Raw genomic sequence first — 15,977 nt, 5'->3', positions numbered from 1 at the left:
CTGGTACTTTTAAAGTTTAAAAAATATCATTTACTTTTCTTACTTTTGTTATTTATGTACCAAAATTTTTAAAAATCTTAAATTACTCTTTACTTGGTAAATAAAAATGTTTGTAAATTACTTTGTTCACTTCAAGAAAATATCACCTAAAAAATAATTTCTTGTGGTACTACTACATCATAATTCTATATTCCATAAAACTATAAATTTGAAAAGTAAAAAAGATATTTGAAATAAATACACTTGTACCAATTTAACTCTATATGCTCAAAACTATTTTGTACAAACTTCACATTTTTTTTTCCAACATCTTCTCAACCCTTACACAAATCATTAAATTGTACCAATTATTTAAAAATTAATTCAAAATAAGTAAATAAATCATACATCACTTTATCACAATCACAAAGAGTAAAAGAAAAATAAAATTCAATTTATTATAATTTACAAATGAAATATTGCATAGCCATTCAAAAAAATAGGTAAGAGAGAATGATGGAAAAAGAAAAATGAGAAGAAAGTGACTTTCATTTCATTTCTTTTTTTTTTAATTATTTTTTAGCTCTATTTATTTGATATGTGAATTATGCATCAAGTAAGGATTAATATAGTCTTTTCACAATTACTAAGGGAGGTAAGTGATAATTCGAAAACCTCAAAGGTGCCAAGTGATATTAGGAGAAACTTCAAGGGAGGTTTCTGATATTAACCCTAAAAATAAGAGTAGAAAATTGGGGCACTGTATGTTGCAGAAAGTATTGGAGATTGAGACCACCATGTGGAGGGAATTGAGTTTTTTCTCAGGTAAAAAGGCTACTGTATTTGTGTATCTGGGGCATGGCCTCTTTTTTTTGGTAAGAATGACTTTGTAGCTGAAGGTACATTTTATTACATGTACATATACATCTTCTGATGGTACGTTATGGCTCATTTTAAGAAGTCTCATCAAATTGCTGGCCTAAGAAGAGAAAAACAGCTTTGTACGCTAGACAATAATGGCAAGTTTATTGGGTTTAATTCTCTAAAATTGTGTGTACTTTTTCTAATCTAGCAATTTTCTTTTAACAGAACGTTAATCAGCATTTTGTTGTTTTCTTCTTCACACGATTATCTTTACTCTTTATGAATTAATTAAACTTCGTGGTAGATTTTTCGACTCTTTAAAGATGTCCATGAGAATGGATAAAAAGCAGGTTGATAAGTGAGTACTAAGTAAGTGCTTGAGTTGAAAACTCTAGTAGGTAGGTGTAGGTGAAGTGCTTTTTAAAATTTTACTAATAAGCATCATAATTCCAAACGAGCCCTAAATCATGAACTTTGATAGTTGAAGCATCACAAATCGCAATAGTGAAGTTGCTGCCATGAATTTGTCCTTTTTAACCATAAAAATTGAACCATTTCACGCTCCTGGATGAAGTACCATACACAGAAGAACTGCTTACTCTATTACAACGCAACAGGAATTACCTTGGGTATGTATACTATATGCCATATTCATAAAGGCAATTTTCCTATGAAGTCGGAATTTAGACTTCCCAAGTATAGATGACCCTCAAATTCAAGTGCAGATGTCACAAAAGACATAGTCTTTCCAGTCGGGTCGTCTAAAATCTTGATTATCTTGCCATCACTGCCCACATTAGCTACAATTGCTTTCTCGTATACGCCATGGACTTGGATCATCGACCTTGGAAAAGTCGCTAGCAACTTTTTTAACAGTTTGGAACCGTGCAGATATTGCAGCCTGCTCGGCACTAACTGCAGCAGATATAAATCTTTAATGAATGGTAGAAAGCCGAAAACAGATGAGCTTCACCATTAACAATTATTATGTCCAGCCAAGAACAAGCAAAAAAAAAATTTTTTTTTTTTGGGTTGATAAGTGAGTAGAGGTGTTTAACTGATTAGTTGTGTTGGATACCTCAAGAAGTGCAATCCAGAACGTGCCATCTGGAGCCAGATTAATGTTGTCTGGTCCTCCAGGAAGATTGTCAATGAAAACCTCTTTTACTCCTCTCTTTTCCTCAGTCAGCCAGTACTTGAGGCACCTAAATCTGGTACAGAAGACAAATAAACAGGGACGTCATCTGATGCTTGTGACGTGTTATCACATTGTTTAGCCAAAAAATCAAAGTAATTGTAATTTGAATTGAATTGGTTTAGTCTGATCATGATCACTTGCAGAGTTCGTGCTCCAAATAATTCTTAAGACACTTTATTAATCCTACCAGCCATTTAGTGATTGTCTGGCTGAAACATGTCGCTTAGTCAGAGTGTTTTGGTTGTTATCAAGACTTGAATATACTCTTTCTTACTAAATCCATCAAACGCATGTACAGGTTTAAAGGGCATAGGACTGATCACAATTTATTTCCTCTTATTCTTGTTCTAATTTTTCTTTTTTATTCAATAGTTGGCAAGGGGGAGGGAGTGCCAAGACGAGCTCCAACCTCTTGCAAACCTGCACTCTGCTGCAAGAATTCAGCCACCGGGCCATTAGCAAAATGGCAAGTTTTTTTTTTTTTTTTTTGAAAAAAACAGCAAAATGGCTAGTATGTTAAAACTAAACTTGATTTTCATTCTTGCATTCAAGTCGATGATGTTCTAAGCCCACACCCCACCTCCCAGGTGGGTTTTTTGGTGGGGGGCGGGGGAGGAATGGGACATTGAACAAAAAACACTTACTTCCATGTTTCACAGACGATCAGATAATCTTGGCTGGGGGAGAGCGCAACACCGTTTGCAAAGTATAGGTCACCTAGCAAAACTGATGTTTCATTCAATGCAGGGTCGTATCTCAGAAGTTGGCCATGAGGTTTTGCCTCCAGCAAGTCAAGGTACCAATCATGGAACCCAAATTTAGTGCTTGCCACACTGAAGTATACACTTCCATCTGATGCTTCGATCACATCATCTGCAAACCTGATCCACCATGTTCCAATATAATTGTCGGCAAGAAAGAAAGAGAAAATCCAAATAAAAGAAAGAAAACCAAGAATATCGCAGATTAAAAGAATACACAACAACTTTTGTTAGTATTGGTGAAACTGTTCCTCTCATGGTTTTACCACATTTAACATTTAGCAGTCAGTCATAAGGATCAGAAGGCACAAGTGATGAAAGAATGCGTAACTACTTGCAAAGTTGTATAAGACAAACGGATTTACATCTGTACAAGCCCCATGATCACTTAATTTTGCTCAAGACGACGGAGCTTATATTTTAGTTGTAACTTGTAAGAGGAAATTCTGGACTTACAAGTAATGGCCTGTAATCATACCTTATTTTGACACCATTAACATGGGACGCAAGATTTGTTACTCCATCTTCCGTAAACCACAGCAGGCCCTGAACATAAAAAGAATGTGATGCAGTTATCCATGTAGTTGTAGAGGGGCAGAGTTTCCAGTTTCAAATGCACTGATGAGTGTTGTACCTTCTCACAGTCGCATACAATGATTCCGCCAGCTGCTGCTGTTGTGATTCCGAGTAATTGGTCGCTGTTAATCCACTGCCAATTTTCCCAGGATCCATTTTTGTGCAATCTTTTTATCCAACCATCTCTTGTGGCTGTATACAGAACTCCCTTTTCGTCTATGGTAACATCTTCTGGTTTCACCAGAAGTCCTTCTCCAAGTTTCTCTGCATCCTGCCAGTTACAATTTTTTTTTTTTGGCCCAGGGGAGGAAGTGGGGAGGGGAAGAGAAAGTTGTAAGCATAATTTTCACTAGCCAAGTTGGAAATATATATATATATATATATATATATATTATATAAACAGATGAGATGAAGGTTTCTACCTGTAATTTGCTGTTAGATGGAACAAGACTTGAAGAAATTGCAGGAAATTCTAGCATGTCGGGTGAGATTGGTGAGAAGAAGGAAAGTTGGAGTCCTATAGCTAGTATACAAGCTATGAGGAAGCTTGAAATTGTGGTGAAGCCACTGATAAAATCCATAACTGAATGAAAGTTTCGCTCTGCAAAATCTTTCCCAGAAGCTTAGACGGCTTGTCAAAAGTTTGAAGGGTCAAAGAGTGATGATTGAATAACGGGATAATTGCAGAAACCTCCCCTGAGGTTTCTAACATTTGCACTGACCTCCCTTGTGGTTTGAAAAATTACACTGACCTCCCCTGATGTTACTAATCCTTTGCAAATTCAGTCCAAACGATTAAAATATTGTTTTAGGAAGTGAAATTAGAATTTTTTACCAAATTTGTCCTTTGTACTACATGTCCAACGAATAACAAAGTACTATAAATCAATTAACAATTAATAAATTTTAAGGAGTATAATTTATGGGCAAACACGCATTACTCATTTAAAGTATGTTGGCCTAATCAGCAACATCCTTCAGATCCCGGCTCGAAGGGACTAACCGCCAAACCCGTAGCACCCAGGGGTGCAGCCCCTTGTGCTGGACGAGCGTGGTACAGTGCTTTGCGTTGCCATTGTGGTTAAGGAAATAAAATTGAGCTTTCGTTAATAACTATAGCTTTTAGTGCAATGGTAAGCGATTGACCCTGACAAAGTACCGACTCTTTACAGGTATTTTACTTTCAAATATTTAATTTATGATAAATATATCAACATTTATAAGTAAAATTCAAAAATTGTTATAGTAATATTCTTACAAAAAGAAAATCGATAGGTTATTTATTTAATATAAATTAAATACTTTTTTTAGAAAAATAAATGCCCTATAAAGTATTAATAGTTTATGGCTTTCATCCATTACACGAGTAAAGTATTCGCTCTTTATGTGCATTTTATTCTGAATCATTTAATTTATGTTAAATACATAAATGTTTGTAACTAAAATTGAAAATATGTTATATTAATATTTTTACGGAAGAGAGATTAGTAGGTTTTGTATTTAACAAAAATTAAATATTTGAAAGTAAATACAAATCTGTATTTGAGCGTAAATATTTATATTAAATTAAATGTTTGAAAGTAAAATACCCTTAAAGAACCGGTACTTTAAATAGTTAACGCCTCTTTATAGGCAAACACGCATTATTCATTTAAAGTACCAACTTTTTACGAATATTTTACTTTCAAACATTTAATTTATGATAAATATATCAATGTTTGTAAGTAAAATTCAAAAAGTGTTAAAGTAATATTATTGCAAAAAGGAAATCGGTAGGTTATTTATTTAATATAAATTAAATATTTTTTTTAAAAAAAAGAAATGACCCATAAAGTATTAATTCTTTATGACTTTCATCCATTACATGAGTAAAGTATTGGTTCTTTATGGGTATTTTATTTTGAATCATTTAATTTATGTTAAATATATAAATGTTTGTAACTAAAATTGAAAAAGTGTTATATTAATATTTTTACGAAAGAGAGATTGGTAGTTTTTGTATTTAGCAAAAATGAAATATTTGAAAATAAATACAAATATGTAGTTGAGCATAAATATTTGTATTAAATAAAATGTTTGAAAGTAAAATACCCTTAAAGAACCGGTACTTTAAATAGGTAATGCATATTTGCCTATAAATTATACTACTTAAAGTTTATTAATTATTAATTGATTTGTAATATTTTATCATTCATTGGATATGTAATACAAAGGACAAATTTGGTAAAAAATTCTAATTTCACTCCCTAAAATAATATTTTAATCGTTTGGACTGAATTTGCAATGGATTAGTAACCTGAGGGGAGGTTAGAGTAATTTTCAAACCATAGGGGAGATCTGTGCAAATATCAGAAACCTCAGGGGAGGATTCTGCAATTATCCCTTGAATAAGTGCTAGAATAGGTCTGTTTTAGGCTTTTAGCGCCGTTGTCTTGTTGAGCGTCTGTTGATACGACGTAAAAAATATCGATTAAAACGTCCATCATATTTTATTAAATAAGATTTTTCATTTCTTACTTTTGGGATATTAATTTTATGCCTTTTATAAATTTAAATTAATAAAATTTAGTGTTACCTAACTTTTCAACCATTTTTTAGTTTAAAATAATCACATGACCCAAATACAATTATATTTTATATACAAAAAGATCATATCTTTATTTTTTTTAGTGGCAAAAATGAATCTAGATTAGTTCATATCCCACTTTTTTTAGGAGAAAAATTAATATACTTTAGATCAAAGCCTACTTTTTTTAGAGGCAAAAATAAACATGAATCAAATCATTTATTTAACTACAAATGAAATCTAACCTTTATGTTTCTGAAAAAATAATCATGTGTGGGTTACATGATGGATTCAAAGTAAAAAATGATCAAAAATCTGAATTAGGATCAAGTTTATCAACTTGATTTTGTAAGAGACGTAAATTTACAATTTTAAAAGTGAAAGACAGAAAAAATTATTTAACGAATCTGGAAGGAATATTTTGGATGATTTTACTTAAGATGTTCTAAAGCCAGTTATCGTAGTGAATTATCCAAAAGAAGATATGAAGTCCTAGCACTTTCCATAAATGTACCATTAGTTTATTAAACTATATGATTTGGTACGGTGAAAACGTAACAGAGGGGAAACAGAAAAATTTAAGGATAAATTATCCAATTGGCCCTTGAACTCTTTGTTTAAGTAAAAATAAGCCCCTCATCTATTTTTTGCTGACTTTAAGCCCTCAAACTTGTAAAATTGGGCACCCATGACCCTTTTAGCCAGTTTCTCCGGTTTTGCAACCGGAAGGCCAATTCACACGAATGCCAGTGTGCTTCTTCAAAGGACATTTTTGTCCGCATTTTCTAAGCAAAAAGGAACAACTTCTCCTTCTTCCCTCCATCTAACCTAACCCAATCGCTAACTTATTCAACAAACGAATTGCAGAGGGAAGAGAGAGAAGTCTGCAAAGAAACAAAAAAAATGAAGAAGGAGAGGGAAGTAGAGCAGAATATCTGCAAATATCTATCATATATCAAAATGCAAATTATCCCGATAAAATGCATAAAATGGTATGAATGTTGGAGGGCGAGATCAGGATCACACATGGTGGCTAACAAGAGAAGGTTGTTTTCCCTTGATGCGGTTACCACAATAGTCTCTGTCATGTCTAAGTCATTGTAGTTGAGGCCAATAGGGAGTTTCCAGTCAAAGTGGTAGAGCAGAAGAGCTAAAGGGAGCTCAACATTCGCTAAACCAAAAGAAATTCCAGGACAAATCATTTGGATAGAGAATAGTGAGATTACTAAATGGTGGCTCTCCGGCCACTTGACGGGAATTGCATTCAAAATCCAGTCCAGGAGTCTATAATTGATCAATTTTTGCCTCTGAAAACTAGCAGCCAGTGGTGGTGAGACAATGCGTTGCCTCGACCATCTCTTCCGAGCTCATGAGGCTTTTATAGAAAAACTAGTTTTTTTGGCCCTCGCGCTGTGCACAAGAGTGCCCAAGATCTACTTAAATGAACTTAAATCAAAAGTTAACCAAAACATGTAATATTTAGCAAAACAACGGTTATAAACTCATCCAAATGGTTATGTAGTAGAAGTGCCTGTGTCTGTCAAAATCTCAAATCCGACTAGCTGTGAGGCGTCCAGGGTTGAATTAAAGCAGCCCACCAGTCCAACCCGACGAGCAATTTAGGTCCCATGCTACCGCCTGATCTACTTCTATAGAGACACAAAAACAGAGAGGATTGTCTGCGAAATCTGACTTGAGCTAGAGAGAATCCTAGAGCTGAATTAGCATGGACGACGTTCCTATTCACAAGATCCAAATTTCTGGTCCTGCACTGGCCTCCCTACTCCTCCGTTTCTCCTCTTCCCCCGGGGCTATTCACGGCCTTCTCTTCGGCCACGTCACTGTCTCCGCCACCTCCTCTCTCTCCGACGATCCCACCTCCAATCTAGACCCTTCTTCCGCTGATGTCGATGCTGGCACCGCCATTCCGCTTCTTACAGCCACCGTCACCTCCTTCCTCTCCCTCCTTTCGCACCTCCCTCGCCCACTCCAACCCCTCCCGAATCCTAACCCACCTTCCTCCTCCCTCCTCGGCTGGTTCTCCGCCTGCCGCAGAATCCCTCTCCGCCCCTCCCTTAACGACTCCACCACCACGCACGCTCTCTCCTCCTCTACTCCCCTCTCCCTCTTCCCTTTTTTAGTTTCTTTGCAGACTTCTCTCTCTTCCCTCTGCAATTCGTTTGTTGAATAAGTTAGCGGTTGGGTTAGGTTAGATGGAGGGAAGAAGGAGAAGTTGTTCCTTTTTGCTTAGAAAATGCGGACAAAAATGCCCTTTGAAGAAGCACACTGGCATTCGTGTGAATTGGCCTTCCGGTTGCAAAATCGGAGAAACTGGCTAAAAGGTCATGGGTGCCCAATTTTACAAGTTTGAGGGCTTAAAGTCAACAAAAAATAGATGAGGGACTTATTTTTACTTAGACAAAGAGTTCAAGGGCCAATTGGATAATTTGCCCAAAATTTAATGATGTACAACTGGAGATTGACTTGGATAAAAGCGTGGGCAATGGACAACCAAGAAAGAATGAAAACAAAATGTCATGTTAACACATGACATGACATGATTGCTGATGAGTGATGATAACGTGTTGCCTTGTCGAGTTTCATTAGCCATATAAATGATAAAACCATCACGTTTGCATTTCTTTTTTTAATCTTTATCTCACGGTGCGAGTGTGTACGTATTCATACGCGGTAAGGCAGACAATTACCTGCACAATGTATACTCAAACCTGTGGCTAAATCATTTGATCCCAAGTAGACATAAAAGCCACTGGAAAGTTCCAATCTTATGAGTAGCACGTCCAAGGATTGCTTCACGTTTCATTGACTTCAGGGCCTTCTGAGAGTTAAAAGGGTACGCGTGTTTTTCTTGTTTCTTGGGAGATTCAGATTAATGGAAATATCTTCGAGTGCTGAAGAAGAGGTTGAGTTCATCAACTGTGAGTCCTGTGGATTCACAGAGGAGTGTACTGTAGCCTACATATCTCGAATCCGCCAAAGGTATTGTGGAATGTGGCTTTGTGGTCTTTGCATTGAAGCAGTGAAAGTTGAAGTCCTGAAATCAGAAAGACTGATCAGTACCGAAGAAGCTTTGAATAGGCACATCAGCTTCTGCAGAAACTTCCAGTCTACCAGTCCTCCTTCGAGTTCTGAGCATCCCATGTTCGCCATGGGAAAGCTTCTAAGGAAAAGTTTGGATACTCCCAGAAGTTTGAGATCCTCTTCAAGCTGCCCCGTTCGGGAAGTCAATCAATCATCACTTGTTCGTTCAGCGAGCTGTTTCTCTTCTCTTCCTTCATGATGGAAATATGCAAACTTCCAATTCAAGCGGATTTTTGACGCTGGTAATAGATGATCTTTTTTGTTAACCATACAAGCTTCTGTGGAGTATAAGATCAAATATTTAGCTTTACAGCAAGATAGTAGCACTCCTAGTTTGTTTCTTGATCCCTTAACAGTGTGCATCACTGCATCCGTTATACGTATGTCAATATTCCAGGATAAGAAAGGTCATAGCACTTTGTCGCTGATTTTACATATTAAAAAGCAATCTGCTTCTTGGCATTGAAGGTTTTTCTTCTCATACTTCTTTTGATGCTAAATCTAAAAGTAATCAAAGGTCAAAATATATGTTTTGCTTTATCCAAATTTTTAACACACAAGTCCTGCAGAGCTGTGGGAAAAAAAAAAAAAAAGGTTGTATGATAGGAAAATGTGAAAAAGAGATTATTTAAGAATTCAAATGTGGAGAAAAAACAGTTGTGTGCTTTCTCTGTCCATCTGGTATTTTGGTTCTGTTTTGATGGTAGAGAGTTAACCAGTTAAGAGGTTCCCCCTTTCCTTTGAGCTTGAGAAATGATAGGATGAGCCCTGACAAATTTGACTTTTGGGGTTCTTTCCTGACAAAGTTTTTGAGCATCTAACAACCAACTTAGCTTAGAGGTAGAGAGGCATTTAGTATACTGTCATTTCATACCAGTGACGTTGAAGATCTTATCCTTAGGCACACCCTGCATGAATTGGGACGAGGGGCCTGGAGAGACAACCGTCCCAGGCAGTTCACGGCCTGGATGAAGCTAAAAAAATTTGTACGGCTCAAATCACGTCTTGTAACTCGATTTTCACGTCGTGTGGGACCCACAAAAATGGTGTTTTATTTTACTCGCTGTTGTTCAATTGTTACACATTGTACAGATGATGTTACACCAAGTACAAATGGTGTTACACCTTCCGGAGCGGTTGTTCTGACAACCGCTCCAGCCCCGCGTCCCATGAATTGAATCCAGTGAATAATACTAGAAGATATCTCATATCAAGCTGGGATGGTTGTTTTTGCTCATCTCATGTTAGTGACCATTCTTGGATGAATTAAAGGCTCAGTACGTACTTGCGCCAACTCAGATGGTAAGGCTTGAACACCTAGAAACCTTTATCATTAGGCAATATATAAGAATCACAAGAAGCACTGGTGAGAGAAAAAAACAAGAAGCACTGGTGAGACCTGCAACTTGTCCTGACCATATTATAATCTATTTCCACCCTTCTTTAAAAACTTCTAACAATCCAAAGAAGGGAAAAGATACAAGATGAAATTTATTTTATGCACATGGAAAATTGAGTTTCCTGTCCCAAGATAGTATCTAGATATTCGACAGCAACTTCCCTTTGTTTTTCTTTTTTTGTGTTCTAAAGGTTTGACAGCAACTTCTTGCAATTGAGGCCACTTGGCTATTGCAAAGCTACAATTCCAGGAATCCACCTTCATTCGTGATGTTCGAACCAATTAGCTGTGGTACGCTAGATCAATTTGAAAATCCAATAGAAAATCTCCAAATAAAAGATTGTCCCCTGCCTTCAACCAGCCAAAGTAATAAAACTTTGAACATTTCCCCCCCAAAAAAAATAATAATTTGAACACCATCGAACAATGAACCTGTACCATACATTGTGACAGTCACATTTATGCAAGCTGCAATAGCAAGTCCATCATTTTTTTTTTTTTTACGAAATGCAATAGCAAGTCCATCATGTTTTAGTTAGAAAAGGTTGAGCCATGTGCAAATTAGCAATGAGGGATTCGTTGTCCTTGATATAGGACAAGTAATACATAACAAGGTGATTTTGAGGAAAGAACAGAAAAAGTAAAAAAAAAAAGTTGTAAGTTCAAGTCTTGCAAATTTAGAAGTTTTGTTCAGTCATTTATAGTTTATACATATGTCACTAGATATTGATTTTGTTTCATTTATCTTGCAATTTAAAAATTTCCTAAAACTAAAGTTTGTTGGTTATATATATGTCGGACACAGTTATAAAATTTTCTATTTGAAAATGTCTATAGCTAAATTTATATAGAAGTTGACCTTTGACAAAAAATAAATAAATGTCTATAGCTAAATAATTAGGTATTCTTACTTAGTTTGATCGCATTACTTTGGTTGATCATATTATTGTTTCGAAGGAGTTTACCTAACCCGATATTTCGTGATTCATGCCTACCAGTACTGGCCAATAATATCAAAGCTTTACAAGGACATCTCTTGATTTTTCTAATTACATGCATCAGCATTATTGCAGTAGCACTTCCTGTGGGATATGGGAGTAACACGAGAGATAATTTGGTATCCTTACATTCAATAATATCTATAATGTTGGGGAATGTTATTGACACCCCTACATTCCAAATTCATATGCTTTTCAAGTTCTTCAATTAGATGATATAAAAAAGTTTTATGCACAAAGATGGCGTCAATTAAATATAAAGATATGTGAATCCGGTTCTCCCTAGTCATACAGTATTAGACTCTTACAATTGCTTTCGCACGTATGTTTATCTTAATCTTGCAAACCACTCACCTCAAGAGTGAAAATTGAAACTCAAATTCTCATGAGAACAAAAAATAAGAATTGCCAATTTACCACCTTCAATTTGCCACAACTATTACAAGCAATAATTAAGGGTGTAAATAAGTCTAATCAATCTTAATATCTTAATACTCAAGTTTGTTTGTTTTATATTATCAAGTTTGAAATTGTTTAATCTTAGAATGTTTAAGTTATCTGACTGAACAACTTGAAATTTTTCCTTTTGGAGTTATGTTGAGGGAGAGTTATGTTAAGTGAGTCAAACTCAAGTTGAACTTAAACTTTGCTGAGCATATATAGGGGAAAATTTTCCAATGGTCCTTAAACTTTTATCCAGGTGAACTTTTAGCTCTCCAACAATTAGAAGTAAACTTTTGGTCCCCGATCTATCAAAAGTGCAAAATATTGGTCCTTCTGACAATTCCAGCAGTTGAGAATAACAGAAAGCAACATCACATGCGATGCACGAGAAATTAACAGGGGCATTCTTGTCTGCCCACGAGATTCCACCAATAATTTCAACAAGAAGAACAAGAAAAAGAAGCAGAATCATCACCACCATCGTCAAACTAAGAAGATGATATTCTTCCACAGAAGATGTGCACCATTTGCCTAGACCACATAGATTTGAAGCTCAAGGTGAGGTAGCTTTCCAGGTCCACTCATGTCTTCCACAGAGATTGCCTAGATAAACGGTCGATTCCAGTCAAGTTACTTACCTACTCAGTAGATCTTTGTTGTTGTTGTCATGTGTTCTTGCCGCTGCCACCGGAGATCTACCTCTAGCCCCCTTCCAGCACAATGCTTCCTTAATTACCAGTTGACTTTCTTTATTTCCTTTTTATTTTTTTGGAAAATTATAAACCTCTGTTTCTTAGACATCATCCACGCATGGAAACATGAGGTAGTTTTAGATCTGTGAGAACCCGTAATTTCCCTCATAATTTTCCTAGGGTTTTTCCCCTTTAATTGCATGTTTTCTGCATTTTCTGGCTTAGGAAAATTTTCTTGGGGGATTTTATGAGCAATTATAGTTTTTAGATAATTTTTCTAGTATTGGAGAGTTTTTAGAAAATTAAGAATATATTATGGACGTGGGACCCACTAGTGCGATAAGTTCGAAAAAAATCGGTCAATAAGGTTAAGTTCCGGATACTGTGTAAAATTTATCGGGTGTTAAGAGATAAGTAGAGGAGTGTGAGGTGATTGATGTGAGAGGTGACCAAAGGATTGAATTGCATTTAATGTGATGCCAAGTGTCATTTTATGGTTGGTGGTGTTTTATGATTTTTATTCTTTTGTTTTGACCTTTTGACCAAGTGGTTAAATATCTTAAAATTACCTCAAAATTCACCATTTTTCATTCCATGTTGGCCGACTCTTGAGAGCTCAAGAAGGAAGAAAATTGCTTCAAATTTCAAGCTCCCAACTAGCTCAATCTTCCAAACCACTTGCATAAATTCGTTTCTACTCCATAAACTTCTTCCATTTGGTGCTAGTGAGTGTTTTAGTGAAGTTTTTTGGAGGAGCTAAGGTGGTCTACCACTTCCTCTCTCTTGTTTCCTTGGTAAGTAGTGATTGACTATCCTCTTACACCTAATGATGTTGAATTTATGCCTAATGGTGGCTATTGTGTTAGAAATTGTGGTTTATTTCTTGGTTTGAAGTGATTTGGTTAAGTTTTTATATTTTTGAGGAATTTTCTGGTTTCATATGATCTTGATGGTGTGGTTGTTTTTGATGGTTGGTAATAAAGGACTTTGGCTCTAGTAGGTGCATATGATAGGAAATTGCAACCAATTTTGAGTTTGGATTGAATTGTGAAAAGTTAGGGTTTTCTTAACCCCTATTCTGTCTGGTTTTGGATCATAGGGTTAGAGGCCGAATTGGACTTTTCTCAAAACATGAAAGTTGTAGGTATTGATGAGTTTGAAGTGCCTGCAAAATTTCAGGTCATTTGGAGTAGTGTAGAGTGAGTTATGCCGTTTTTACTGTTGCTGTTCTGGGTGATCAGAATGTGCGAACTGCACTTGTAATTGGCCATTTTGACTGGAATTGCTTTGGATTTTGTTGATGGTGTCTTCTGATGAATTGTAGCTTGATGTCTTAGCTATCATATGCCTTTGGAATCAATGCATTTGGACCTGTATAGACTGACTTGGACTGATTACAGTTTTGTGTGATTTGGGAACCTGCAATTACGGTTCTGGCTTGGTTTTCTGCATTTTTGACCTAGTTGTGCTAGGATTTGGACAGAGTGGCCTTCTACATTGTTGTAGCCCTGTCTTTTAGCTTCGAGATGGTGGGTCTTACGCCCTCATCCGATGACCGTAGCGCATTTGGTGCCATTACCGCATTAGGAGGCCAAAACTGTTTTTGTTGTTGGGTCAACTGAGTTACATTTCCTGATTTTCTGGTTTGCTATAATGCTTGTATATGTTTGCAAAACCCTATTGGGGTTGTGATTGGCATTATTTTGTGACTCGTTATCGAGTCTCATTGCATTTGTTTACGTGTTCTAGGGCGTGACGGTGGTTCACGACATTCTCCTGACGGAAGTGCATGAAATAGCACTGAATTGATTAGTGAGTATACTACTCACTTGGATTTATAATGTGGCTTTGCTATATGTGATTGTGATGCCTTGAAGGCTGGTTTGGCTATTGGAAATGATTAGGGTGAGGGTGTACTTGACCGCCCTCATTCCTTTTATTCTTGTGACCAATTGTTTACCGTTTCACTGTATTACTGTACTGCTATATGAATTCTTGGATTTCATTCATGGAAATTGTTTGGGTGTTGGTTGGACGAGTATCCAACGGCCCTACTGTACTGAGCTCGACCCCGTTGGCATTCAATTGAATCGAGCCAGCGAGGGCTTGGTCGTGAACATTGACTAGCCACGGGGACTGGAATGGGAATCTTGTGGTAATGAGACCCTTGGTTCCGGTGTACTCGAGTATCACCTAAAGTTACTGCTTGGAGTGCGGGCCCGGTTGAGGTATGTTGGGTGGAAGGAATGGAAGTGAAGAGAGGTCTACGGTTTGGTACTTTTAACATTGACGGAGGGTCAATGAAGTTGGATCAAGAATGTAAGCGTGGAAATGGGCTCTTGAGAGCCGACCGTATCCTTTTACCGTTTTGTTTTGCTTCTTAATTGTTTACCTGAAATGAACGGTTATGCTTACGTGGTATTGGTTGATTGTGTGATAGTTGCTCACTGAGCTTTAGCTCACACCATTCCATTTGTTTTCCTTACAGGAAAATGATCACTTTTGGAAGTTGGTTGCCAAATTGAGCCATGTATATGCCTATTTTGAATCGCTCTTGCATGAAACCCTAATGTGTATTGGGTTCATCTTTTGATTGGCAATCCAAACATGTGTATTCATGATAAATAACTTTTGACATGCCAATGTGGTTGTAAATATTGGATTTCAATGTATATATGCTTGGTTGATGTTTGGTTGACTTTCGGAACGATTCGGCTTGCAAACGGCAAAAGAAAAATTTTTGACGGAAAGGCACTGGACCGAATCCGGCCATGAATCCGGCCAGAAACTGGCCGGATTGTCGGCCGGATTGCTTGGGAAATTTTTGAATCCGTGAACTTGCTCACTGGACAGTATCCGGCCAAGAATCCGGCCGCTAATCCGGCCAGATTCCGGCCAGATTCTGCTGTCCAGGCCACTATTCACTGTTTTCGTTTTTTTTTCCTTTGTTATTTTGATACTTGTGGCTTGTCCGAACGCGCTTTTACTTTCCCGACACGTTCTAGATCGCGTGTAACTGCCCGTAGTCCTGGCGAGAGTTGGGCAGGCAGTCCGCTAACCCCTTTGGTTTGCCTCAGGGGAAAGTGGGGCTGTTACAAGATCAGCAACTAATTGTTACTTTAGATCTATAATTGTTACTGATACGATTTAGTATTAACATCTCTCCCCCCATTTTCTCCCTATTCAAATATCTTCATTTTTTTTGGTTTCTCATCTTCACTATATTTTTAGGGAAAAAAATGCCAGTGCTACCCATCGGTGAACCCGTTACTGAAAAATCATTCAAGGGGATTATTGAAGAAAGAGAGGAACCAAAAACCTTGATCTGGTTTCTCACCTAAAAGTTGTCGTATATCTAATGGAATTGACAATGATATGATGAAAGCAAGACCTTGGTT

General features: G+C 36.8%; 3 protein-coding genes across 3 annotated transcripts; 2 read left to right on the top strand and 1 right to left on the bottom strand.

Annotated features, from left to right (window-relative positions):
• Positions 1-1,353: 1,353 nt before the first annotated feature.
• Positions 1,354-4,023, bottom strand: LOC140009469 (protein STRICTOSIDINE SYNTHASE-LIKE 4-like). Its single transcript, XM_072055127.1, has 6 exons — positions 3,801-4,023; positions 3,437-3,649; positions 3,281-3,348; positions 2,686-2,922; positions 1,922-2,054; positions 1,354-1,758 (listed from the first exon to the last, which is right to left on the bottom strand). Exons 1-6 carry the CDS (start codon positions 3,957-3,959, stop codon positions 1,495-1,497), a joined length of 1,074 nt encoding a protein of 357 aa, XP_071911228.1. The 5' UTR covers positions 3,960-4,023; the 3' UTR covers positions 1,354-1,494.
• A 3,647-nt stretch (positions 4,024-7,670) lies between these two features.
• LOC140009721 (uncharacterized) lies at positions 7,671-8,135 on the top strand. Its single transcript, XM_072055999.1, has one exon. It carries the CDS (start codon positions 7,671-7,673, stop codon positions 8,133-8,135), a length of 465 nt encoding a protein of 154 aa, XP_071912100.1.
• Positions 8,136-8,837: 702 nt separating this feature from the next.
• LOC140009720 (uncharacterized) lies at positions 8,838-9,245 on the top strand. Its single transcript, XM_072055998.1, has one exon. The coding sequence runs from the start codon at positions 8,838-8,840 to the stop codon at positions 9,243-9,245; it is 408 nt and encodes a 135-aa protein (XP_071912099.1).
• The last annotated feature ends 6,732 nt before the right edge of the window (positions 9,246-15,977 follow it).

This window comes from Coffea arabica, chromosome 6e (genome assembly GCF_036785885.1).
Source record: "Coffea arabica cultivar ET-39 chromosome 6e, Coffea Arabica ET-39 HiFi, whole genome shotgun sequence".
Taxonomy (NCBI): Eukaryota; Viridiplantae; Streptophyta; class Magnoliopsida; order Gentianales; family Rubiaceae; genus Coffea; species Coffea arabica.
Note: the sequence above shows the minus strand (reverse complement) of the source record. Positions and strands in the feature narration are given on the sequence as shown.